Source organism: Muscardinus avellanarius (genome assembly GCF_963383645.1).
Source record: "Muscardinus avellanarius genome assembly, chromosome: 11".
NCBI lineage: Eukaryota > Metazoa > Chordata > Mammalia > Rodentia > Gliridae > Muscardinus > Muscardinus avellanarius.
In genome coordinates, this window is record NC_137797.1 from 103727447 (window position 1) to 103754882 (window position 27436).

General features: G+C 49.7%; 2 protein-coding genes across 3 annotated transcripts; both read left to right on the forward strand.

Annotated features, from left to right (window-relative positions):
• Positions 1-262: 262 nt before the first annotated feature.
• On the forward strand, positions 263-2583 carry APOLD1 (apolipoprotein L domain containing 1; the record flags this gene model as incomplete). Its single annotated transcript, XM_080706217.1, is given in 3 exon segments — positions 263-355; positions 357-381; positions 1853-2583. Coding segments are annotated over 3 exon segments (849 nt in total).
• Positions 2584-13769: 11186 nt separating this feature from the next.
• DDX47 (DEAD-box helicase 47) lies at positions 13770-26627 on the forward strand (the record flags this gene model as incomplete). Of its 2 annotated transcripts, XM_080706496.1 has the most annotated exons (12): positions 13770-13856; positions 15350-15443; positions 19007-19195; positions 19396-19467; positions 19639-19757; positions 21098-21169; positions 21294-21410; positions 21917-22063; positions 23155-23292; positions 25280-25350; positions 25580-25709; positions 26496-26627. In XM_080706496.1, 12 exons carry the CDS (start codon positions 13770-13772, stop codon positions 26625-26627), a joined length of 1368 nt encoding a protein of 455 aa, XP_080562622.1. The 2 variants fall into 2 exon arrangements, with proteins under 2 accessions (XP_080562622.1, XP_080562623.1); XM_080706497.1 differs by lacking the exon at positions 21917-22063.
• Positions 26628-27436: the final 809 nt, after the last annotated feature.

Here is a 27436-nt window from a genome sequence, read left to right on the forward strand (position 1 = left end):
CTGCGAGGACTATACTTGGTCAGCCTGGGGTGCAGCGGCCCGCCTCTGGGCTGGCGTCATGAGCTATTCTCAGGAGAGGAAAGGCAGGGTATCCCCCCTGGGAGGATGACGACACTCGTTTCAAGTTGGGGAAGAGCCTGTGGTTCACTTTCCTGCGTGTGGGGGGAAGCGAGCACACAGTGTTCACTTCCTAACCCCGGGACGTGCTGGCGGGGTCAGTCCACTTCCTTCTGGACGCAGGCAGCAGGGGTCAGGGCAGGAAATGGCCCCTTCTCAGAACGAGGTCAGGCTTTCCCAGGGCATCCATTGGTCCTCTGGACCTATAAAGCGCGCTCATCCAGAAACAGCCTCTGTGATTTCATTTCCCGGAGGCAGCCAAAAGTGACCGGTAAGTGGGGAGCCTTGGAGGATACTGCTGAAAAATCCTCACTCGTTTTTATCTTGGGCCCAACTAGGTGTTCGGGAAGGCTTATTTCTCATTTTCTTTTTTGGCCTGGAACCCCCTCACTGGGCAGTATGAAAAGCCAGCAGATAAGGTTAAGATGGGCAAGTCAGGAGACAAGGATGTTGGATTGGGCTTGCGAAGAATCGGCTGCATCGAGCCGGAGGGTGACGGCGCACGCCTGTAATCCAGTGCTTGGGAGGCTGAAACGGGAGGATGGCAGGTTTGAGGCCACTCTCGGCAATTTGGTGAGACTCTTAGCAACCTGAGAGACCGTGTTTCAAAAAAAAAAAAAATACAAATTAAAATTGGGCCGAGGGTGTTACTTGGAGATAGAATGCATCTGGTCCAAACCCTAGCGTCATTTCCATTTGTTTTTTTTTTTTGGGGGGGAAGGGAGATAGGGAGTCTCACTAGTTTGATGACCATCTCACTACTTGGTGAGGCTGTCCTCCATCCTGCATCCTCTGGTCTCAGCCTCCCAAGTATTAGGATTAAAGGCGTGTACCACTGTATGTGGCTCCTATTTTATTTTGGAACAGGGTCTTACTCAGTTGCTGAGGCTGGCCTTGAACCTGCGATCCTCCTGTCTCAGCCTCCCAAGTACTGGGATTACGGGCCTGTGCCACTATAACTGGCAAAAGTTTTATCTTTCAAGCAGTGCAAAGGGTTCAGTTTTGGAGTAACCTTTTACCCCTTTGATCCATTAAATCCCCCCCCCCCCCCAGCACTGGAGAGTCAACCCAGGGGTATTTTCTTTTTCTTTTTTGTGATACTGGGAGTGGAACCCAGAGGCTTTTCTACCTCCGGGATTTACTCTCAGACCTATTTTATTCTTTATTTGGAAACAGGGTCTCACTAAGTTGTTGACAACCTCACTAAGTAGCTGAGGCTGGCTTCGAACCCGCGTGATCCTCCTGTCTCAGCCTCCCAAGCCCTGGTATTATAATAAGCGTGCGCCACCAAGCCCGGCGAACTCAGGGGTATTATACCTCGGAGCGACACCCTCAGCCCTATTTTTTTATTCTTTATTTTGAAAACCAGCTGAGGGCCTCACTAAGTAGCCGAGGCTGTCTGCGAACCTCCGTCCTCAGGTCTCAGCCTCCGGAATGCTGGAATTCCACGCGTGCGCCACCACGCCCGGCTCCAGGAACTCTTCTTTAACTAATAGTTGCTGAAAACCATCGTTAGCGTTCCCTGGGAGAGGAGCAGAAAACACCATTACTCCTATTCGCACAGGCGGATACCAGGGGGGCCCTGAGAGCTTGAGTGGCCTGTCCTGGATCCCAGGCCAGGGTCTTTGGCAACAGGACCCTCGACCCGCTAGAGATGGGCCTGTTTCCCCCAGCGTGGCCGCGGCGGGCAGCTGGGGCTTCGGGGCCGGCTAACCGCGTGTCCGTGTCTCCGCAGGGATGGAGAAGCCGGCCGGGGAGCCGCGCGGCGCGCATGCGCTGCGGAGCCTGCAGGGGCTGCTGCTGGACCGGCGCGGCCGGCTGCACGGGCAGGTTCTGCGCCTGCGCGAGGCCGCCGGGCGCTTGGGCCGCCGGGGCCGGCGCTCGCTGGCCGCGCAGGTGGCCGGCAGCTCCCTGAGCGCCGCGGGCGCGGTGGCCACCATCGTGGGGCTGTCGCTGAGCCCCGTCACGCTGGGGGCCTCGCTGCTGGCGTCGGCCGTGGGGCTGGGGGTCGCCACGGCCGGGGGCGCCGTCACCATCGCGTCCGACCTGTCCCTGGTCTTCTGCCACTCGCGGGAGGCGCGCAGGGTGCAGGAGATCGCGGCCAGCTGCCAGGACCAGATGCGCGAGCTCCTGAGCTGCCTCGAGCTCCTCTGCGGCCGCCAGGGCCGCGGGGACCCGCAGCTGCTGCGGAGCGGGAGGAACGCCTCCATGGCGCTCTACAGCTCCGTCTACCTCATCGTCTTCTTGGGCGCGCGCGGCCTGCTCGTGCCCCGGCGCGCGGAGGGGGCCGGCCAGGCCGTTCTCAGAGCCAAGATTCAGAAGCTGGCCGACAGCCTCGAGTCCTGCACCGGGGCCCTGGACGAACTCAGCCAGCAGCTGGAGTCCCGGGTCCAGCTCTGCACCGAGTCCAGCCGCGGCCACGACCTCAGGCTCTCCGCTGACCAGGGCGCGGGCTTGCGTTTCTGACAGCATCCTTTCTCCCTCCCCCAAAAGACACGGCCAGAAACCATCCCCGGGGGGACGAGCCGGTTCTGCAGCTCTCTCCGGAAAACGCCATGCCGCGCTGGACGCTGGGCACGAAGGATGAGGACGGCTCTTGGAGTGGGCGGATGCCCACGCCCTGGGTTTCCCACCACTGACATTCGGCCGGGGCTCGAGGGCTGGGGACTTGGCTCACTTGTGTGAGCCCAGTCGAGTATGGGACCCGAAAACTCTCTTTCCTCTATCAAAACCCTTTTAGGTTTCAAGCAGCTCGGCGGGCATTCTTGTTTTAGCCCCATTTTAGGGTTTCTGTGCCTGATGATGGTTTCAGCTGAGGCTGGGGAGAGAGAAGGTACTATTGGCTAGGGCTTCTTCAGGTCCCACTAGGCTTTGAGGGCCTCAAAATACCTGAGAGGAGACACTTTTTTTTTTTTTTACACCCCCAGCCCTATTTTTTTTTTATTGTTTATTTTGAAACAGGATCTCACTGAGTTGCAAAGGGGCCTCACTAAGTAACTGAGGCTGTCCACGAGCAGTGATCCTCCTGTCTCAGCCTCCCAAATGCTGGGATGATAAGCGTGCGCCACCACGTCCAGCGAGACACTTGTTTTACAGCCTCTCTCCCAGAGTCTCTGATATAAAGAACTCACTCCAGAATCCTGAGCAAAGAAGCCACAGCTGAAGGAGAGTTCAGGACCCGGAGAGGGGCTGGGGTTCGCTTGTTCCCCTCTTCCCTCTTACAAACCCAACCTTGGTATGGTGAGAACCTTCCCTGGGTGGCTTCAGCGTAGACCTCTAGGTGCTTTGAGAAGGGAGAGAAGCCACCAGTCCTCTTTGATGAAGAAGCTGAGACTGTCAAGGGGGGTGGGTGGCACATGCTTGTCATCCTTGGTACTTGGGAGGCTGAGACAGGAGGAGCCAGGTTCGGGGCCTCAGCTACTTAGTGAGGCTCTCTGCAGCATAGTGAGACGCTGTTTCAAAATAAAGGCTATGTAAAAAAAAAATAGGGTTGGGGGGTGTAGCTCAGAGGTGGAATGCCCCTGAGTTCAGTCCCCAGGACTGCAAAAAAAGATGCCTGACACCTTCAGAGACCAACACCACCGTGTAGAGAAGAACACAGTGGGTTTTGAGTTATTCTGTCCCGGGCTTATTAAGGCCGCTACTGTGGTGACTGAACAGACCTCGCCCTTTTGTGAGTTATGGAGACAAACGAGCCTCGCATAGGGTCTGGCTCCAAAATTGTGGTCCCCGGACCGGCTCATTAGCATCAGCCTGAGACTTGCTAAGAACACCTGGCAAATTCTTGGACTCAACCCCAGGTTTTAGGGAATCAGAAACTCACCCCCCCTCCCCCCAGCCACTTAGGCTTGGCAAACACTGCACCACAGCTCGGTTTCTGAAAGCCTCCAGGAAGCCTTCCCAAAGTCTCACGGCCTCCCTCGGGGCTCTGTGGTCTTCAGATCAGTTACAAGAGGTTAAAGACCAGGTCCCCAAAGCAAAAGAAAGCCCGCACTGCGAGCATGCGCACTGACCCGTGCCCCCCCCCCCCAAGGGGCAGCTTCTCACCCTGTGAACGAGGGATGGAACCCCCTACGCCCGCCAGAGGGCAGTGTCGCTCACTTCTAGACACTGGTACAGAACGGAATGTGAATCACCAGACCCTGAACTTTCTTATCCCCGCTGAAAACTCCAGGCTACATACTTTTTAATTTATTTTAAGTTCGTTATTTAATTATTGTTTATTATTTGCATTTAACTTTATTTAATCGCCATGTTTAGAAGATAATAAGAATAGCACGTTCCTAAATGGGAGACCACTGAGGGAGGGGCTCTTATTTTTATTAAGAGTTTGATTTTCTGAAGAGTCTTTGTCCTTCAGAAGAGACTTGTTTTCTTCTAGTCTCTGACATAAGCTTTTTAAGTAAGACTGATGAGTTCTTAACAGAGGGACCAGGGGCTGATTTTCAGCCTGTAAACGGGGGCTTTGAACTGTGGGATATTTAAATGAAGTAGCATATTTATCCTGAAGGTACTTTGCCAGAAGATAACTCTTGACCTGGAAAGAGAACCTTTTTAGTTCAGTAAAATAAAAATTAAAAATAGAGGCGTGTGAAGGAAGCACTTGGTCCTTGGAAACCTGATGCCCAAGAAGTTAGGTCTTAAGTGCAAGAAACAGAATAGCTTGTGCTCTGGTGATAGTGATGCGCTTGTTGCCTTTGGACTTGGGGACCTGTTAGAAACCTGTCAGCTATGTCTAAGAAAATACTCTTGGTTTCTTCACTTTCCATTTCTACCATTGTTACGTTGAAAGATAAGTTGGAAAATCTTTGCCCCCCCCCCGCCCCTTGGCTGTGTTAATTATTGACTGTGCTCTATATTTACCTAAGCCGATCCTACACTTCCTAATGACGACAGCGTGTCTGAGAAAGTCTAATTTTACCAATAGGGAGAGGAGTTGGTGTTTTTATACTTTTGCTAGTCTATACTATTCCTATGAATCCCAATCGGTTTTGAAAAAAATGAGTGTCTTTTCCTCGGCTGCCTTATGAAGATGCCAGCCTTCTAGACGACTGGAATGCCCTTCGGATCCTGGTGGTGTTACACCGCTGAGGTGCGGCCTGACTCTAACTCCATCATGAATTGATGCTTAAGCTTGAATTCTGTTCCTCCAATCCGGAGCTGTTCTCTAGATATAAACCGGGCACATCTGGGGCAGCAGCAACAGTGGCCGCGGCAAACTTTTCCTTCTTATTTATTCGAGTGTTTTGAGCTTTATCAAAGTCCTAAACTTCTGAAGGTGGAGTTCCAGAAGTCCACTTATCGTCTATGGAAGTGTGTCTGCTTTCAAACAATATTTGCATACAGCAGAAACTCCGTACATGCCCTTGAATACTTTAACAGATAACCGTTTGCATTCACAGAATTTGTTGATAACTAAAAATCACCTGTCTGATGTCTCTGTCAGGAAGATTGGAGCTTCTACCAGGATTTGGTTGACTTCAGCTAAATCCATCTGAGAGACAATTCTTTCTTTCTTTCTCCCAGGGAATGTGAATAAGGCTTTCCCTTCAGCCTTCTTTCCATAAACAAGCAGGTTGGAATGGTATGTTGTCAAGGGAAGAAGAGGGAGGGACGTTTGGATCATAAGTGTACTTCACAAGAACGGCAGGGCTTGGAAAATGCCCGCGTTGGGTTTGTACTAAGGGTTGAAGTGCTCGGGTCTACAGGCATTTGAATTGTTCTGTTTCACAATAAAAGAGATTCATTTGGTTCTGCGTTTCAAAGACTCAATGAAACCACATTCTGCTCCATTAAAAAGTAATCTTTAGGAAACATTCTGATCTGAACTGCTCTACACTTGCCATTTCCAATGTGGTAGACGTCAAAGGCAGGAGTATTGACTGGAGGAGGGAGGGGAGAGTGAGAGAGAGAAAGGAGAGAGGGCGGGCATAGCAAGCGCTCTAGATCAGGTATGTCAGACAGTCAGTCAACTTGACGCATTTCTCATTCAATAGCTGGGTGTGAAAGAGAATGAATGGGATTGAGACGTTGAGATAAAGACATTGTGCAGAGATAAGTGGGGAAACACTTAACTGGAGGAACTTGGGAATTAATTTTTTCCCACCATAGCAAAATCAGTCGTTTCCCTTTATTGAAAGAAATTGCTTATGAGTCAAACACTTTTTTTCTCCCTTAGGTACTGGGGATTGAACCCAGAGGCATTCTACCTCCAAGCTACACCCCCAGCCCTATATTTTATTCTTTAAATTTTTTTTTCTTGTGGTGCTGGGATTGAACCAAGGGGCATTCTACCTCCGAGCTACATTCCCAGCCCCCCCCTCCCCGCTTTATTATTATTCTTTATTTTGAAACAGGGCCTTACTCAATAACTGAGGCTGGCCGAGAACCTGCAATCCTCCTGTCTCAGCCTCCCAAGTACTGGGATTACATGTGTCACCATGCCTGGCTCTATTTTTTGTGTTTGAAACAGGGTCTCTCTAGGTTGCTGAAAGTCTTTTTACATTGCTGAGGCTATCCTCAAACCTGTGATCCTCCTGTCTTAAACTCCCAACTACTGGATTGCAGGGGTACGCTGCCATGCCTCAATTTTTTTTTTTTTTTTTGGTTTGTGGTACTGGGATGGAACCCAGAGGCATTCTACCTCCAAGCTACACCCCAGCCCTATTTTTTATTGTTTATTTTGAAACAGGGTCAGAATTAATAGTGGAGGGCCGTCGGGCGTGGTGGCGCAGGCTTGTAATCCCCGCGCTTGGGAGGCGAAGACAGGAGGATCACGTAGGTTCGAAGCCAGCCGTGCTGGCTTAAGAGACCCTGTTTCCAAATAAAAAATATATTAAAAAATGGGTCTGAGAGTGTAGCCCAGAGGTAGAAGGGCTTCCAGGAACCCCAGTATCACCAAAAAAAAAAAAAAAGAAAAGAAACGAAAAAATAGTGGAGGGCCTAAGTAGCTGAGGCTAGCCATGAACCTGTGATCCTCCTATCTCAGCCTCCCAAGTACTGAGATTCTATTGTTAAAGCAGGAAAGATGGGTGGTCATGGGGAGGGTCCAGTTACCAAATCTAATTGTAGTAGCCGGGCGTGGTGACGCACCCTTGTAAACCCAGCATTTGGGAGGCTGAGACAGAAGAATTGTGGTTCCAGGACAGCCTCAGCTACTTAGTGAGGCCCTTTGCAATTTAGCAAGACCCTGTTTCAAAATAAAGAACAAGCCAGGCGTGGTGGCGCACGCTTGTAATTCCCATGCTTGGGAGGCGGAGACAGGAGGATAGAGCATGTTCGAAGTCAGCCGCGCTGGTTTACAACACCCTGTTTCCAAATAAAAATATAAAATAGGTCTGGGAGTGTAGCCTGGAAGTAGAAGGGTTTCTAGGAACCCCAGTACCACAACTAACTAACTAACTAAATAAATAAATAATAAAGAAGTAAGAAATAGGGCTGGGAGTGTTGCTCGGAGCTAGAATGCCTCTGGGTTCAATCTCCAATACCACAAACAACAAAACAAAACAAAACAAAAAACCTGCAGTTGAAAGCTGTGATTTATAGGAACCTTTTCTAATTGCCGGTGTACTGGAACTGAAGGCATTCACTGCAACAAGAAGCCATGAATAAAGGAACGGCAGGTTCAGCAGGCCTGCCCAGGTCTTGGCTTAAGAGTTCTACAAGTGAAACCCCTCAGGGCTGGTCCATCAGTTCCCTGGTGACCCGTCTGTCCACTTCACACGACATTCCAGCCACTGGTTTATTTACATGAATCACGAATTTCTTCATATTCCAATCTATTTTTTTTTTTTTTTGGTGGTACTGGGGTTCCTGGAAGCCCTTCTACCTCCAGGCTATACTCCCAGACCTATTTTTACATTTTTATTTGGAAACAGGGTCTCCTAAGCCAGCGCGCGCGGCTGGCTTCGAGCCTGTGTGATCCTCCTGTCTCTGCCTCCCAAGTGCAGGGATTACAAGCGTGCGCCACCACGCCCAGCTCATATTCCAATCTAATGGAAGGTAGCCATCTCTAAAACTTGGTTCTGAGTTTGAGCACACACCCTAGAGAAGTGCTGGGGTTCCTGCGCTGTTTGTTATATTTTTTTCTTCCTTCCTTCCTTCCTTCCTTCCTTTCTTCCTATTTATTTATTTATTATTTATTTTGTGGTCCTGGGGATGGAACCCAGGGGCATTTGACCACTGAGCTACACCTCCAGCCCTATTTTTTATTCTTTATTTTGAAACAGGGTCTCACTGAGTTGCAGAGGGCCTCACTAAGTAGCTGAGGCTGTCTGGGAACTGCGATCCTCCAATCTCAGCCTCCCAAATGCTGAGATTACAAGCCTGCACCACTGCGCCGGCATTTATTTATTTATTTATTTATTTATTTATTTATTTATTTATGGTGGTGCTGGGGATGGAACCCAGGGGCATTCTACCTCTGAGCAACAGCCCCAGCCTGATTTTTTATTCTTTATTTTGAAGCAGGGTCTCACTAAGTTGCGGCTGGCCTCTGTAAGTAGCTGAGGCTGTCTGCAAACCTGGTTCCTCCTTTCTTAGCCTCCCAAGTACTGGGATTACAAGCGTGCACCACCACGCCCGGTGCCCGGCTTTTATTTTTATTTTGAAACAGGGTCTCTCTAGGATGGTGAGAGTCTCTCTGCTTTCTGAGGCTGTCCTCAGATCTTCAATTCAGCCTGTCTCAGCCTCCCAAGTACTGGGATTACAAGCGTGCACCGCCACTCCTGGCTCTGTGAAAGATTTTATTTTTTCTCATGCAAACAGCTCTTCCAGCTAGTTGAGCAGAAGAATAATTTATTAAAACATACAAGGACGCTTCGCAGATCTTTAAGAAGGTGGACGTCAAGCTAAGGGGTCTATGGAGCCAGGTAACACCAAAACTGTATTTGAGATCAGCAACGCAGCAGAAACCCCATGGCTACTGTCGCCAGGCCGGGAACTCTCACACAGCACACCCGGTCCAGGCGCTGGGCCCAGGACCTTTGGCCCACTGCCCTCTAAGCTGGCCACCCTGCCACTGCCGGCGTCCACACCCTCTGTTGCTCTTTCCTGAGCCCATCTGGGGAAGGTGTGTCTGCTTGGTAGGGACCTCGTCAGGTGTCAGTGATGAGTGCAAAGAAGGGCAGACAGGAGCTTCTTGTATTGGGGAAGTTTTTCCAGTCGCTGGAAAACTGACCAACAGATGCCGAGATAGCTCCAGGCATGAGAAATGCCCAGGCGGTCAGGGAGCGCAGGTAATTTTTCTATCTTTGTTTCTCCCACTGGAACATCAAGCTTGTTATACTGAAATCTGTACGCTTCTATTTCAAACTCTGTTAGAGCGGCTCAGCCATTCATTTGGGCAACGGCAGCTGGGTTGCAGAGGAATCTCATAAACACCTCCATGTTTGGTAATTTTTAAAAATTGTGCATACCTTTAAAAAAAACCCACATGTATGCAAAGAATAGGAATCAACCAGGAAATGAGTCAAAGCTGCCTTTTCCTTTATTTTCCAGCCCATAGTATGAACTGACCTTGAAACCGTAGCTTTGGGGGCCTTCTACGCAAGGATTATAGCATAACATGCGAATTTCTTGTTTCTTGTTGACTTCAGGTTATACCCATGCCTGATGTATTTTATTCACATCTTACTTTTCTTTTTTCTTTTTTTCTTTTTTTGGTGGTACTGGGGTTTCTGGAAGCCCGTCTACCTCTGGGCTACACTCCCAGACCTATTTTATATTTTTATTTGGAAACAGGGTCTCTTAAGCCAATGTGTCTGGCTTCGAACCTCCACGATCCTCCTGTCTCTGCCTCCCAAGGGCGGGGATTACAAGCGTGCGCCACCACGCCCGGCTCTATTCACATCTTAGAACATCATTTGTCTTTTTGACAATTGTTTTCTTCTCTCACCCTCTCCATATATATATATGTGTGTGTGTGTGTGTGTGTGTGTGTGTGTGTGTGTGTGTGTGTATGTGTGTGTATGTATGTGTGTGTGGTACTGGGTACTTAACCCAGGGGCCTTCTACCTCCAGGCTACACTCCCAAACCTATTTTATATATTTTGTTTGGAAACAGGGTCTCACTAAGTTGCTGAGAGCCTCACTAAGTAGCTGAGGCTGGCTTCGAACCTGTGCGATCCTCCTGTCTCAGCCTCCCAAGCGTGGGGATTACAAGCGTGTGCCATTATGCCAGGCTCTCCTCCTTCTTATTCTTCTTCTGCACTGGGGATTGAACACTCAGGGATATTCTACCTCCGAGCTACACTCTCAGCCAAATTTTATTTTTTACTTTTAGTTATTTATTATTATTATTTTTTGCGGTACTGGGGGTGGAACCCAGGGGCATCCTACCTCCGAGCTACACCCCCAGCCCTATTTTTTATTCTTTATTTTAAAACAGGGTCCCACTGAATTGCAAAGGGCCTCACTAAATAGCTGAGGCTGTCTGTGACCCATGATCCTCCTGTCTCAGCCTCCCAGATGCTGGGATTCCAAGCGTGCGCCACCATTTCCAGATTTATTTTTTATTTTGAAACAAGTTCTTGCTAAGTTGCTGAGGCTAGCCTCCAACCTGTGATCCTTCTGTCTTAGCCTCCCAAGTACTAGGATTACTAGTGTGTATCACCATGTCTGGTGCAATAAGATAGATAGATAGAGAGAGAGAGAGAGAGAGAGAGAGAGAGAGAGGAGAGAAGATGGAAGTGTGAATAGAGGAACACCAGTTCTCATAGCTTTTATTACAGCATATTGTTATAATCGTTACCTTTTATTATTAGTTATTATTGCCCTTCTACTGTACCTTGCTTGTGAGTTAAACTTTATCTTGGCATATATAGGAAAAAGCATGATATATCCAGAGTTGTGTACAAGGTCTTGCTAGATTGACGAGTGTCTCACTACTTGCTGAGGCTGTCCTCAGACCCGTAATCCCTGTCTCAGCCTCCCAGGTTCTGGGATCACAACAGCGCGCCACCACGCCCGGCTCCAAAATTGTAATTTACAACTGCATTTGTGAGAACTTTTCCGAGAAAGATGAGGTCAATGCTTCTGGATCCAGTGTATTGTTTCAGGCCTGCGTTTCCCGCTTTATCATCTTTAGTGTTTATTTAGATTTCCTCTTTAACCTTCCTCATTGTTCTTGGAGTACAGGATGTAACAGATGATGGTTCCGTTACTAGAGCGTATAGCTATTATTTCCATGAACAGAATATAAACTTCTAAGCTCCCCAAACGCTCAGAGGGTGCGGGGTTTCCTCTTTGGAATCCACCTGTGGTCACCCCGCGGCTCTGACATGCATCCTGTGATCTGGGGGTTGCGGGCCGGAGACCTGAACCTCGACAGTGAGCCCCGGACAGAGTAACACAGCGACGGAGCAGGGCCTGTGAGCTGTCTTTGTCGGCCACATCCTCTTCGTGGCTCCAGGTGCCCTGGGGACACTGGTATCAGAGGAAATCTTAAAAATAGACTGAGTCCAAACTGTCCAAGAACAGATACAAAAAACCCTGTGCTTGGCTAACATAGAGAGGGGTTTTTGTTTTATGTTTTTTGTGGTACTGGGAATCGAACCCAGAGGCATTCTACCTCCCAGCTACACCTCAGATCAATTATTTTTTTTTAATTTGGAATGAAAATCAGGGTTTCCCTAGGTTGCTGAGAGCCTCACGAAATTGCCGAGGCTGTCTTTGAGCCTGTGGTCCTCCTGTCTCAGCCTCCCAAGTACCAGGATGACAAGTGCCCCGCCACGCCCGGCTAGAGGGGTTTTTATTATTAACAGCAGTCGAATGCTTACAATTGGTTCCTTCAAAAGCAGCAGTCAACCCTCAAATATCTATTTCTACGTGGTTGTTTTTTCTTTGCTATAACACATTTTAACACAACTTGGTAACTTAAAGGGTTATAGCCCTCTCCTTTGTTTCCAGCTGGGTCCCCTTTCAGGCCTCTATCTCTGCTTTCTCTCTCTCTCTCTTCCTTTCTCAATCTCTCTCTCTCTCTCTCTGTCTCTCTGTCTCTCTCTCTCCCCCTATGGCATGGGCTCCTCTTTTTCCATTCTCTCCCAGGAATGAAATCAGAGAATTTTAAGGGAAACAAAACAAATACTTCGCTGCTTCCTCTTTTTTTTTTTTTTTTTTTTGTGGTCCTGGGGATTGAACCCAGGGGCATTCTACTTCCGAGCTACACCTCCAGCCTGATTTTTAATTTATTTTTTAATTTTTATTTTATTTACTTATTTATTTATTTATTTATTTATTTTTTGCGGGTCTGGGGATGGAACCCAGGGGCATTTGACCTCCGAGCTTCACCCCCTGCCCTATTTTTTATTCTTTATTTTGAAACCGGGTCTCACTGCGTTGCAGAGCTAATGTTGCCCGCAAACCACGATCCTCCAGGTCTCAGCCTCCCGAATGCTGGGATTACAAGCGTGCGTCACCACGCCCGGTGTATTCTTTATTTTGAAACAGGGTCTCACTAAGTTGTGAAGTGTCCTCACTAAGTACCTGAGATTGACCACAAACCTGCCTCAGCCTCCCAAATCCTGGGATTACAAGTGTGCGTTCTCATGTCCGGCTCTCTCTTTGTTTTTACCAAGAAATTTAATGTGGCATGTCGGGTGCAGTGGTGCATGTCAGTAATTCTAGTACTTGGGAGGCTGAGGCAGGAGGACTGTAGATTTGCAGACAGCCTCAGTAACTTAGTGAGACTTTCAGCAACTTAGTGTAACCTGTTTTTTTTTTTATTTTTTATTTTTTTATGCGGGTCTAGGGATGGAACCCAGGGGCATTTGACCTCTGAGCTACACCCCCTGCCCTATTTTTTATTCTTTATTTTGAAACCGGGTCTCACTGAGTTGCAGAGGGCCTCACAAGTAGCTGAGGCTATCCGAGAACCGCGATCCTCTGGTCTCAGTCTCCTGAATACTGGGTTTACAAGCGTGCGCCACCATGCCCAGATACCTGTTTTTTTTTTTTTTTGCCGCACTGGGGATGGAACCCAGGCGCATTCTACCTCTGAGCTACACCCCCAGCCCTATTATTTATTTTTTATTTTGAAACAGGGTCTCACTGTGTTGCAAAGGGCCTAAGTAGCTGAGGCTGTCCGTGAACCACAATCCTCTTGTCTGTCTCCCAAATGCTGGGATTACAAGCATGTGCCGCTACACCTGGCCACCTGTTTTCAAAATAAAAAATTAAAAAGAGCTGGAGGCGTGGCTTGAAGGTAAAATGCCTCTAGAGGGTTCAATCAGAGGAGGAGGAGGAGGAAGAATAAAAGAGAATCTGCTTGCTTTTACAAGTAGAGGGAAGAGGAGGAGGAGGAGGAGGAGGGGGAGGAGGGGGAGGAGGGGGAGGAGGAGGAGGAGGAGGAGGAGGAGGAGGAGGAGGAGGAGGGAGGAGGAGGAGGAGGAGGAGGAGGAGGAGGAGGAGGAGGAGGAGGAGGAGGAGGAGGAGGAGGAGGAGGAGGAGGAGGAGGAGGAGGAGGAGGAGGGAGGAGGAAAAAGAATCCGCTTGCTTTTACAAGTAGTGTAATTTGCTCCAGGCCCAGGATTACCGCAGCCAATCCGCCTCCCGCCAGCAGGGGGCGCGCCACCACGCCACCACCAGGAAGCCGCTGAAACTACATTTCCCAGCTTCCCGCGCGCCGCAAACCTACTTCCGGAATCGAGGGCAAGATGGCGGCGTCCGAGGAGCACGATTCTCCGGCCGGATCCCCCGAGCCGGCGGCGGCGGAGGAGGAAACGAAGACATTTAAAGATCTGGTGAGAACGGACGATACTGTCGCTAGGGTACCTTGTATTGCGGCCCGTGGTGTACGAAGGCATCTCGGGGCCTAGCTTCGGTTTCCCCCAGAACTTCGGAAGCCCAGGCGCCCACCGCCTCGGTGGGCTCTCAGTTTGGGAGTGGGGAGGGCTGTCACTTTCCTGGCCACGGTGGTTTATCTGCCCAGGAGGTGGCACCTGCATCCGTCTTATTTCCAGCTGGAGCTTTGGAGTCAGATGAACCAACCAGATTTGAGGTTTTTTATTTTTCTCTTTGCGGTATTGGGATGGAACCCGGGCGCATGCTCCCTCCGAGCTACACCCCCAGCCCTATTTTTTATTCTTTATTTTGAAACAGGGTCTTACAGAGTTGCAAAGGGCTTTACTAAGTAGCTGAGGCTGTCGCCAACCGAGATCCTCCTGTCTCAGCCTCCCAAATGCTGGGATTACAAGTGTTCACCACCACTCCGGGCTTGTATTAAAAAAATATATATTTTTTGGTACTAGGGTTTGAGCCTAGGGGCATTCTACCTCCGAGCTACACTCTCCAGCCCTATTTGTAGGATCTCACGAGGTTGATGATAGTCTCACTCTTTGCTGAGACTGTCCTCAAACCTGAGCCCCTCCTGTCTCAGCTTCCTAAGTACTGGGATTATAGGCGTAGACCACCACACCTGACTATCAGGTTTGAATTCTGACTCAGTCACTTTCTGGGTCCCACATTCCATATGTGTAGATTGGAGAAAATAATAAGTACTTGTCTTGCAGAATTGTGGTGATTAATAAGATAATACACTTAAAGCCCTTGGCTTTTTACCGGTGAATAGAAAAGATTCCATATTTTTATTTTGTATTTGTTTTTAGCAGTACTGGGTATTGAACTCCAGGGGCATAGTACCTCCAAGCTACACCCCCAGCCTGATTTTGTTTTTATTTTGAAACGATCTCGCTAGGTTAATGAGAATCTCATTACTTGCTGATGGTGTCCTCGAACCTGTGATCCTCCTGTATCCGTCTCCCTAGTACTATGATTACAGGCTTGCGGCACCACACCCAGCTTTCCTTTTAAAAGTTTTGAGCTGCTGTCTCCTGGTACTCAAAGAGCAGGCTGTGATGGGCACAATAAATGCCTCTTTTTTTTTTTTTTTTTTTTTTTCTTTTCCTTTGCAATACTGGGGATTGAACCCAGGGGCATTTCTATCTCCGAGATACATCTCCAGGCCTATTTTTTATTCTTTATTTTGAAACAGGGTCTCACTGAGTTGCAGAGGATCTAAGTAGCTAAGGCTGGCCTCAATCTTGATCCTCCTGTGTCAGCTTCTCAAGTACTGAGAATACAAGCCTGTGCCACCACGCCCGGCTCAATCAGTACCTCTTAATGCAAGTGTAAGGGCTCTGTTTGTCTCCAGCAGAATGGCATTGATAAAATCACGTCAATTACAAGGGGGGGAGATATACTGTTCTTTTCTAAGATGTATTGTTTGAATTCTAAGGGTGTGACAGATGTGTTGTGTGAAGCCTGTGACCAGTTGGGATGGACAAAGCCCACCAAGATCCAGATTGAAGCTATTCCTTTGGCCTTACAAGGTAGGTTGTGGTTAAATATGTGAGCTGACACTGATTTAGCATGAAGTTATACTCTGTTATATGCCACCTTAGAGAGGTACTGCTTGCATATTTCAGGTGAAATAAAGATATGGTCTCTAAGAATGCAAAGTTGGCTTCTGAAAAGAAAAAGCTATTGTCCATTTTTACTTAGCTGACATTTTCACTTAGTAGCTGAAGGAGTTTGTTCTCCACAGATACCGTTTTAATAAAGAATTGGATTAAGGTGTACTAAAAAGCCAGGCTTGGTGGTGCATGCTTGTAATCCCAGTACTTGGGAGGCTGAGACAGGAGGATCGAAGGTTTGAAAACAGCTTTAGCTACTTAATGAGGCTCTCTACAACTTAGTGAGACCCTATTTCGAAATAAAGAAAAAATCGGGCTGGGGGTGTAGCTCAGAGGTAGAATGGCCCTTGTTCAATCCCTATTACTGCAAGAAAAAAGATGTACTAAGAAACTTGTTAGAAGCTGATGTGGTGGCACATGCTTGTAATCCCAGTACTTGAGAGGCTGAGACCGGAGGGAGGATCACAGGTGTGCAGCCTCAGCTACTTAGTGAGGCTCTCTGCACCTTAGTGAGATGCTGTTTCAAAATAAAGAATAAAGCCAGGTGTGGTAAACGTTTATAATCCCATAATTTGGGAGACTGAGACAGGAGGATCTGAGTTCGTTGACAGCCTCAGCTGCTTAGTGAGGCCCTCCGTAACTTAATGAGATCCTGTTTCAAAGTAAAGAATAAAAAATAGGGCAGGGGGTATAGCTCGGAGGTCAAATGGGTTCCATCCCCAGACCAGCAAAAAAAAAAAAAAAAAAAAAAAAGGCTAAAGGTGTAGCCCAAAGGTAGAATGTTCCTGAGTTCAATCCCTAGTACACTCCCCCCAAAATAAATGCCTTCTCCATAAAAACACACACATGTATTTTCACGTAAGGTTTTGCATATCCTTTTAGAGAGTTTAAGACTCTTTCTTCCACGAATTTCAGATTAAGGACTACTGCTTAGCTGCAGAGGACAGTGGTGTGCCTGGGCAGAACACACTAGAATACTGGGTGTCTTAGGCCTGGAGACCGCAGCTCCGGGGACCAAGTGAGAGACAGGGACACAGTGTCATTGAGAGTAATCACAGATCACAGAAGGGAGTAGGCTGTGATCACTCTTGACTTCTTAAAGCGCTGTCATGTGCAAAAGGAATTAGATTTATCCTGCATAATTTTCTTTGCGCCTTCCATAAATAGTCGCGTGTTTGACGTAGTCGTAAAGGGCTGGAGGTTAAGAATCTGCCCCCTCCAGGAGTTCACAGTCTAATAAGACAATCACAGAGTCACGACAAGGTGAACAGCAACTGAGTAAGTTACATGCAGCCTGCGCGGGGCGGGTTCTGGTGGCGCGTGCTTGTAATCCCAGCTACTTGGGACAATTGAAGGTTCGAGGCCAGCCTTGGCAGGTTAGCAAGACCCTGCCTCAAAAACCAAAAAGGTTAGGGTTGTAACTCTGTGGTACTGGGGAAAAAGACAACACCAAAAAACCCAAAGCTAGTGTACTAGGGAAGAGTCCATTCCAAAGTGAAATAGGTTAGAGAAATTTTTCCTTTTTTTTTTTTATGTGGTACTGGGGATTGGACCCAGGGCATTCCATTCTATCTCTGAGGTCCACCCCAACCCGTTTTTTTTTTGTTTTTTTGTTTTGTTTTGTTTTTTCTTTTTTTGCAGGTCTGAGGATGGAACCCAGGGGCATTCGACCTCCTCACTATACCCCAGCCCTATTTTTTATTCTTTATTTTGAAACAGGGTCTCACTGAGTTGCAGAGGGCCTCACTAAGTAGCTGAGGCTGTCCTCAAACCGCAATCCTCCTGTCTCAGCCTCCCGAATGCTGGGATGACAAGCGTGCGCCATCATGCCCAGCAGCCCCAGTCCTGTTTCTTATTTATTTTGACACAGGGTCTAATTTGTTTGAGGATTATTTTTACTGGAGTGAGATCTTTAGAGTTGTGCTTTGGGAAGGGCAATCTCCTAACTGTGAACTCATTTAGAAACTAGAGGCTGGGAGGTAGTAAGAGCATCTTAACCTGGGCGTGGGGGTGCTCTCCTGTAATCCCAGCACTTGGGAGGCGGAGACAGGAGGAGCTCGGTTCGTGGCCAGCCTCAGCTGCTTAGTGAGGCCCTCGGCAACTTAGTGAGGCCCTCTTTTCAAATAAAAAAATACAGCTAGCGTGTAGCTCAGAAGTAACATGCTTGGATTCATTTCCCAGTGCCACTCTCTCACACAAATGTCACAGACACACACACCCACACGTGCGTGCATCGTTGTAATAATTTTGACAAAAAATAATGAGTTGAAGCTGGGCGTGATGGCGCACAAGGGCTGAGACAATCACGGTTAGACAGCCTCAGCTGCTTAGTGAGACCCTGTTTTAAAAAAATTAAAGAATAAGAAATAGGGCTGGAAGTGTAGCCCGGAGGTAGAATGTCCCTGGGTTCCATCCCGAGTACTGCCAAAAATAAATAAATAAATAAAGGATAGAGTAGTGGTCGTGGGGATGAAGAAGAAAACAATAGAAAAGATCGTCCTGATTTCACAGCCAGGTAGGCGGAGGGAAGGAAAGGGCGGGGAGCTCAGAGCCTTGCGGGGTCGCCGAGGTCAGGACACACTGTCCGCGCACCGCTTGTGAATGGGGAGCGCAAAGGGAAAAGAATTTCAGTAGAGGTGGGTTCTTTGGGAAATAATTGGTTTCTGATATCAGTGAGATAGAATTGACCAATATACATTTATTTGGAGGAAGGGGAAATGGGATGCGTTTTAGAAAGAAAAATAAATTCTAAAGACTTGTTGTACAGCATGGTGACAGTAGTTAATAATTTTTTTTTTTTTTTTGGTGTTGGGGGTAGAATCAGGGGCTTTTCTACCTCCGGGCTACACTCCCAGACCTATTTTATATTTTATTTGGAAACAGGGTCTCACTAAGTTGCTGAGAGCCTCACTCAGTAGCTGAGGCTGGCTTTGAACCTGTGCGATCCTCCTGTCTCAGCCTCCCAAGTGCAGGGATTACAAGCGTGCGCCACCACACCCGACCCAATCCAGGGGCATTCTAACTTTGAGCTATACCCTCATCCCTGTTCTTATATTTTTTTGAGACAGGGTCTCACTAGTTTGATGGGAGCCTCAGCACTTGCGGGGCTGCCCTTCACAGGCACCTCCTGCCTCAGCCTCTCAACTACTGGGACTAAAGGCATACGCCACCACGGCCCGCGTTTCATCCCTTTTTCTCACGGTCAGACACTAGAGACGCAGGTGGGCAAGGTCTAGGATTCAACTCAGGCATCGCCCTGGCGCCGGGCAGCACGGCCTGCTCCCCCCGGGTTCTCATCGTCTTGATGGCTTCCTGCGTGGGAGCCCTGGCCCGTCACAGCGCTTGCCCTGCCCCGGTGGCTGTTGAGCTTCTCCAGGTGGAGACCACGTCTCTGCTGGTTGTTCGGTCTGCCTTGTTCCCTGCTGAGCCTGGGAGGGCAACACAGAATCCCCTTGAGCCAGGCATTTCTTTCTCTTCAGGCCGTGATATCATCGGGCTGGCAGAAACTGGCTCTGGGAAGACAGGGGCGTTCGCACTGCCCATCCTGAACGCGCTGCTGGAGACGCCGCAGCGTCTGTTCGCCCTGGTGCTCACCCCCACGCGGGAGCTGGCCTTCCAGATCTCTGAGCAGTTCGAGGCCCTGGGCTCCTCCATTGGCGTGCAGAGCGGTAAGTGCGGCCGAGGAAGGCGGTGGGAGGTGGTGCTGTCAGGAGCTGTCGGCCTCAGCAGCTGGTGGGCTTCCGCCGTGCGAAGGGTTGATCGCAAGGGCGGAGCAGGTGTGTACCCGCTTGCGTGGCCTTAGAGGAGGACCAGTGGGCTCTGGAGGAGGCCAGGGCTCTCTGACTCCACGCTCTCTCCGTCCCTGTAGCCGTGATTGTGGGTGGAATCGATTCAATGTCCCAGTCTCTGGCCCTGGCCAAAAAGCCACACGTCATAATAGGTGAGTAGTTGGTAAAGGTAAGAGATGGCGGTGCGGGGTGGACAGGCTTGAGGAGCCGCTCATTACCCCAGCGTGGTTTTTAAATTCCTTAGTTTTTGGTGGTGGTGAGGGGTAGATCTCTTCATTCTTGTTTGGAAACGTTGCCCTTTCTCCTCCTCCTTTCTTGGTTAGCAACTCCTGGCCGGCTGATTGACCACTTGGAAAATACAAAAGGTTTCAACTTAAGGGCTCTTAAATACCTGGTGATGGATGAAGCGGACCGAATATTGAATATGGATTTTGAGACAGAGGTGGGTCCTTGGCTTCTCTGCCCTCCTGGGGCGTCCCGAGTTCCTTGCCTCACAGCTTGGTTCTTTACCATCTGGTCTGTGGGGTGCTCCTCAGTCTCTTAATTCAGCATTCCTCCACTTTTATATTTTGGTGCTGGGAATTGAACCCAGGGGCATCTCTGAGCTACCCCTGCACCTAGCGCTTTTTATTTTGATTTTGAGACAGGGTCTTGCTGAGTTACTGCTCTCTGTCCTTGAACCTGCGATTCTGCTATTTCAGCCTCCCAGTCCTGGGTCACGGGTGTGCACTGTGCACTGAGCACCGGCTCAGCGTCCCTCCTCCTTTCTCCCGTCTGGCTGATCTTCACGCTGTCACTGTCCACACCCCTATTAATCTGTAGAAGACAGCCTGCCTCTGACTTCAGAGCTGAGAAGTGTCAAAGCCAGAGTTTCTTTTGAATTTCATTTGAATTAGACATCTGTAAACTTCAAAATGTTTGATGATCCATGTAGCTTATTTAGTTGAGTAATGCTTTTTTTTTTTTTTGGCGGTACTGGGGATGGAACCCAGAGGCATTCTACCTCTGAGTCACACCCCCAGCCCTATTTTTTATTGTTTTTATTTTATTTTATTTTATTTATTTTTGGTGGTACTGGGGATGGAACCTTCTAAGTCCAGGCTATACTCCCAGACCTATTTTATATATATTTTTTGAAACAGGGTGTCTTAAGCCAGTGAGGCTGGCTTCGAACCTGCGTGATCCTCCTGTCTCCACCTCCCAAGCGCAGGGATTCCAAGCATGTGCCACCACACCCAGCTATTGTTTATTTTTTGAAACAGGGTCTCACTGAGTTGCAAAGGGCCTCACTAAGTGGCTGAGGCTGTCCGCGAACCGGGATCCTGGAATTACAGGTGTGCACCACCACGCTCAGCTGAATAATACCTATTCTTGGCCTTTGTCTTAGCTTAGATCGCCTACCGATTTTTTTTTTTTTCCCGATAATGAAGATGGAACCCAGGGGCATTCTACCTCCGAGCTATACCCCCTGCCCTATTATTTATTCTTTATTTTGAAACAGGATCTCACTGAGTTGCGGAGGGCCTCACTAAGTAGCTGAGTCTGTTTTCAAACCATGATCCTCCTGTCTGTCACCACGCCTGACTCCTCTACCAATTTAAACTTATTTTCCCTGAAAGAAAAGAACATTTTTTTTATAGCCACTGGTATGATATGAAGTGTAAATATCAGTAAATTCTTGTGTGTTGACTGTTGAGCCGGGTCTCACAGCACTGTACTTGGTTTCGTATCTCTGGCCCCTTTGCCATCTGAAGGCCACGGACCATCTTTTTGTGTTCCTAGGTTGACAAGATCCTCAAAGTGATTCCCCGAGATCGGAAGACATTTCTCTTCTCTGCTACCATGACCAAGAAGGTGAAATTCGTGCTTCCTTTTTTATAAGAGTTGATACACTGAAAAGTAGCCGTAGTAAAAATACGGAAGGAGAAAGCTGTTGCAGGCAGGTGTCAGTGTACTATTCAAGGCTGCCTTTTTTCAGGTGCAAAAACTCCAGCGAGCCGCTCTGAAGAACCCCGTGAAGTGCGCCGTTTCTTCTAAATACCAGACGGTGGAGAAGTTGCAGCAGTATTACCTCTTCATTCCCTCTAAGTTCAAGGTGGAGTGTTTGCCGTGTCGCTCCTGCCTCCCCCTCGCCCCAGCAGTGCCAGGTCTTTCGAGAACCTGCGATTGCGCCACCTCTCTGTCCCCTCTCGACGAGCCGAGAGCGGCGATGCGGGCTGGCGGCCCCGCTCGCTCTAGAGCGCGCCTTGTTTATTATAGTTATCAGTTAGGCCAAACACTCTAGGAATTCACAGCGTACCAAACCACAAGAAAAAATTCCTGATAAAATGAGACAGTGCCTTCCCAGCCCCATTCCTGGGGTGGCTTTTCCTTGGCCTGCTTATGTGGCTTTTTGGGTGACAGGAGTGCCTTAGCATCAGGACACGTCCTGGCCGCTGAGCACAGCATGCGCCTGGCCCCCCTGTCCCGGGGACCCCGTGGTGCGCCGCGGTCTGAGGGGTGCGAGGCTGGCGGCTGGGGGCCTGAGTGCAAAGCACGAACGGCTTAGTTTCCAGCCCTCCCTCGTGTGAGTTACACTGTTGTTTTGGGTTTGTGACTTAGGATACCTACCTGGTTTACATTCTGAACGAATTGGCTGGAAACTCCTTTATGATATTCTGCAGCACCTGCAATAACACCCAGAGAACAGCTCTGCTGCTCCGCAATCTGGGGTTCACAGCTATCCCCCTGCACGGACAGATGAGCCAGGTAAGGGTTCTTGGGCATCGTTAGCCGTGAACCACTGGCACGAGAACGTTAAACCTGATGGTAACAGATCTGAACGGTCAGGGCGTCGGTGTTAGCGCCTCTCTCCAGGGTTGTCCTAACGCTCTGGGCTCTGAGGTGTGGCTCCGGACGCCCACTTTCTCCTTTCGGGATAGGAAGAGGCTCAAACGGGAATGTTTTACGGATAACCATTAGTCTGGTTTGCAAGCTAATGCCCCAGTAGTGATTCTCTGGTCTAATGATTGTGGGGTGTGTGCTACTGAGGATTGAACCCAGGGACATTCTGTCTTGGAGTTATGTTCCCAGCCCCCCTTTTTTTTTTAATTATGAAAAAGGATCTCAGCTGGTATCACCCTCATGACCCTCCTGCTCTGCCTCCTAAGTACTTGGGTTGCAGGCATGTGCACCACGCCACGCTTCATGTTCTGAGACTTATTATTGTCATTTTTTTGGTACTAGGGACTGAACCCAGGGGCATTCTATTTCTGACCTTTGTCCCCAGGCCATTTTTTTTTTTTTAACAAATTCTCATTAAGTTGCTGAAGCTGTCTTCAAACTGGCGATCCTCCTATCTCAGCCTCTAAAATACTGGAATTATAGGCCTACGACACCACAGTTGGCTCCAGACACTTTTAATGTCTTATTTTACAGTGATCTTTTGTCATGTTAAACAATCCTTATTTTGTGTATTTCTATTCTAAGTCCTAATATTTTGTTTCTTCCATATTTCTGTTTTGACCTGCAAAGGCCCATGACGGACCAAGGGGGAAACCTTTTTTTTTTTTTTTTGTGGTACTGGGGGTGGAATGCAGGGGCTTTTCTACCTCAGGCTACACTCCCAGACATGTTTTATATACTTTTATTTGGAAAAAGGGTCTCACTCAGTAGCTGAGGCTGGCTTCAAACCTGTGTGATCCTCCTGTGTCAGCCTCCCAAGCGCTGGAATTACAAGCGTGTGCCACCACGCCCGGCAGGGGGAAACCTTTTAAAAACTTTGTTGCTGAGTTCTGTAGTGTGCTTGTGTTGTCTTTTCCCGGATTAAACTTCTTCTCATTTCTTTTTCGCCATCCCAGAGCAAACGCCTAGGATCCCTTAATAAGTTTAAGGCCAAGGCTCGGTCCATTCTCCTGGCAACCGATGTTGCGAGCAGAGGCTTGGACATCCCTCACGTGGACGTCGTGATCAACTTTGATATCCCGACGCATTCCAAGGTGGGCCCGTTGCCCACTTATCTTTCTAGCCGCAGAGCACAGCAGGCGGTGGCCGTGGCCCTGGGCACGGCGTGGCTTCTGTCCTGGACTAGTAAGGACCATAACCAGAGATGCTCTTGCTGACCCGCCCACTTCACAGCCAGTGTGTCTGTGATGCTGACCGCTGAAGGAAGAGGGCCAAGGAGTGTGGCCAGTGGCCAGCCCGAGGGGCCAGAGGCAGTTTGCTGGTCTGTGTCAGCCTCAGGCCCCCTCCCGCCCGGGGGCTGGAGTCCAAACCCTGGCCTCAGGCATGCTAGGCACGTGGGCCACCACTGCATTACCTCCCCAGGGTAGTCGAGGTGCTGGGGTTGAACCCAGGGCTGTTCTACTGCTAAACTACACTCTGAGCCTTATTTTGTTATTCTTAAAATTTTTGTTTGTTTGTTTTTTTGGTGGTACTGGGGTTCCTGGAAGCCCTTCTACCTCCGGTGTACACTCCCACGGGTTACACTCCCAGACCTATTTTTTTCACATTTTTATGTGGAAACAGAGTCTCTTAAGCCAGGGAGGCTGGCTTCAAACCAGCGCAATCCTTCTGTCTCCGCCTCCCAAGGGGGGGGGAGGATGGGGGGGTTTACAAGCTTGCGCCACCACCACGCCCGGCATTCTTAAAATTTTTGAAACAGTGTCTCACTGAGTTATAGAGGACCTCACTAAGTTGCTGAGGCTGGCCTGGAACCTGTGATCCTCTGTCTCCACCTCCCAAGTACTGGGATTATGAGCGTGTGCCATGGCCAGCTTAATCTCATTTCTTTAGAAAGGACAGCTTCTGACTTAGTATATCTCAGGGTTTCCTAACCCTCGCACTCTTTACATTTTGGTGGTACTGGGGGTGGAACCCAGAGGCTTTCTACCTCCGGGCTATACTCCCAGACCTTTTTTTTAAAATATATTTTATTTGGAAACAGGGTCTCACTAGGTTACTGAGAGCCTCACTAAGTAGCTGAGGATCGAACCTGCGCGATCCTCCTGTCTCAGCCTCCCAAGCGCGGGGATTACAAGCGTGCACCACCACGCCCAGCTCGCACTCTTTACATTTTGGGCCAGTGACTTTTTCGCTGTGGGGCTGTCCTGTGCCTGACAACCAGAAGTATTCTCAGACATTACCAAATGTCTGGGGTGGCGGGATGGCCGCGGGTTGGTCTTGTTTGTATTCCTGTGGCCCGTGCGCACTGCTGTAGATGCTGTCCTGCTTGGTCCTCTCAGTGAGCCTGGCAGTGCTTCTGTCCCTGGTTGTGGATAGAAGCCCAGGTCCAGAGAGGGTATGTGATTGGCAGGTGGTAAAGAAAGCTCTAGAGAGCTGGGCGTGGTGGCGCACGCTTGTAATTCCTGCGCTTGGGAGGCGGAGACAGGAGGATCGCGCAGGTTCAAAGCCAGCCTCGATGGCTTAAGAGACCCTGTTTCCAAATAAAAATATAAATTAGGTCTGGGAGTGTAGCCTGGAGGCAGAAGGGCTTTCAGAAACCCAGTACCACCAAAAAAGAAAAAAAGGAAGCCTCTAGATCCAGCGCTCTTTTTCTTTATACATGTTGCTATAACCATGTAGATATGCTTTGTAGATTGTCTTTCTTTTTGGTACTGGGGATGGGACCCAGGGGCATTCTACCTATAAGCTACACCCCCTTTTTTATTTTGAAACAAGGTCTTCCTAAGCTGCAGAGCTGGCCTTGAACCTGCAGCTCTCCTGTCTCAGCCTCCCAAGTCCTGGGACTAGAGGCGGGCACCACCACACCTGACTAGCTTTTCCTTCCTGTAACAGAAAGGAAAGAATCGGGCCAGCTCTGCGCTGCAGGGGCAATGAAGTGAAAAAGTAGACTCGTCCCAGCCCGCGGTGGTGTCCACGTCCCAGGACAAATTTGTCGTCTTCAGAGGGTTGCCGCGGGGCTCTGCATGTGCGGTCGATCGCGCGTAACGTGTACAATCCGCTCATCCACCCTTCCCGTTCCAGGATTACATCCATCGTGTCGGTCGAACGGCTCGAGCGGGGCGCTCTGGAAAGGCTATTACGTTTGTCACACAGTAAGTAAGCTGACTTTGGGCAGGGCAGGGTAGAGACGGGAACGCCAAGGCATCCCAGGGCCAGGCCGCCCCGGGCGGCTCTGCTGTTGACCGTCCTTGACTTCCGCGTCCCGGCGTCCCTGGTTCTAAAACGCCGGCCTGGCAGGGTTGTGGTGGCACTGTATCGTCTGGGCATGGACAGGCACTTGCATTATCGGCCAGCCAAAGCCACACCAGCTTTCCTTCCTAGGTACGACGTGGAGCTCTTCCAGCGCATAGAGCACCTGATTGGGAAGAAGCTGCCTGTGTTTCCCACGCAGGACGACGAGGTCATGATGCTGACGGAACGCGTGACGGAAGCCCAGAGGTTCGCGCGGATGGTACGCATCGCGCTTCCCTTCTCAGCAGCCCCTGTACGAGCGGTGCTGACTGCGTGTCCTCTTCTCTGTAGTAGTCCTCATGATGAACTGCAGGAGCTCGTGTTAATTCTGTTCCACATTTAAGATGAGCAGACTAAGCCAGGCGTGCTGGCGCACGCTCGTAATCCCAGCATTCGGGAGGCTGCAGCTACTTAGTGAGACCCTGTTTCAAAATAAAGAATTAAAATAGGGCTGGGGTGTAGCTTGGAGATAAAATGCCCCTGGGTTCCATTCCTAGTACCACAAAAAAAAAAAAAAAAAAATGAGCAGGCTAAGGCGCCGAGGTGCAAGCCTGTGATTCCAGTTCCTGGGAGGCTGCAGCAGGACGATCGCAGGTTTGAGGCTAGCCTGTGCAACTGGCAGATCCTGTCTCAAAAAGAATTAGGCTGTAGCTCAGTGGTAGGTGCCCCTGCTTTCAATTTCTACCACCCCCCCAATTCTTTGAATTTGGATAGAATGCCAAATTGGCCCTCCAGAGAGCTACCACAGGCTGTGTGATGAGTATGTATACGTTTTTCCACATCTCGGTCACTGCTAGGCACGGCCTTTCTCCTCAGGGTGCCAGTCTGTCGGGAAAGCAGTCGCTTAATAGTTTTCATGTTTTGGTTGCTGATGCGGTCAGCGGGGCGTGTCTGGGGCTGGGGCCGCCGCTTTGCAGGCATTGGGGAGTTGCTGTTTAATCTGAGGGGACTGGCACGTGTCGCCTGCGTGGCGGTGATCTCAGCTGTGCCCTGCGTCTCCCTGCAGGAATTACGGGAACACGGAGAGAAGAAGAAGCGGTCGCGGGAGGGCGCCGGCGATGACGATGACACCGAGGGCGCCATGGGCGTCAGGAACAAGGTGGCCGGCGGGAAGATGAAGAAGCGGAAAGGCCGTTAGTTGCTTCTGGAAGGACCCGGAGCTGGCGCTTGCTCGCCTGCAAGCCAGGGCTCGGGAGGCTGGGATGGAGGATCGCAGGATGGAGGCCAGCCTCAGCAGCTCAGAAAGACTAGAGTCCTGCTTTCTCTCTGTAAAGTGGGATGAAATGAAAGAGCGAAGCCCTCTGCCAGAGCTCCACAGACTGATCTGAACTGGTGCAGAGGCCGCCCGGCGAGTCCCAGCCTCGTCCCCGTGCTGCGTGCCGGGACCCTCCGCAGGGAGCATGCGGCTCTGCGGCGTGGACGCCTGGCCCGTGGCGTGGAGCGGGTCCCTGTCACCCACGCGGCCCACCTGTGCTCACGCTGCAGGGCGAGCCTGGGCCGATGGGCACGCGACCTGAAGCTGGAGGAAAGAGGCCCGTACGTCCACGGTGAGGGCTCGGCCGTGTGCGGACACCGCGGGAAGCAATAAACTTAAAGGTTAAAAGGCGACCTTGGTGTTCGAGGGCTTGATGGATTTAAGTAGAATCTCAGTCCTGGCCAGGAACCCGAGCGTGCGGGTTACCTGGCACTCATTGTTTTTTCTCATTTAAGGTAGTAATTACATTATGACTTACGATACCAGCAAAGGGCTGGGCGTGGTGGCGCGCGCCTGTAATCCCGGGACTTAGGAGGCTAAGACAGGAGGATCGCACAGGAGGACAGCCTCGGCACCTAGTGAAACCCTGTTTTCAAAACAAAAATAAAAGTTCAGTCCCCAGTACCCCCCTTCCCCAATCAACAAGATGAGGGATGGCTTTGAAGGGAAGCCCTACTTTTCGAGTAGGTTAT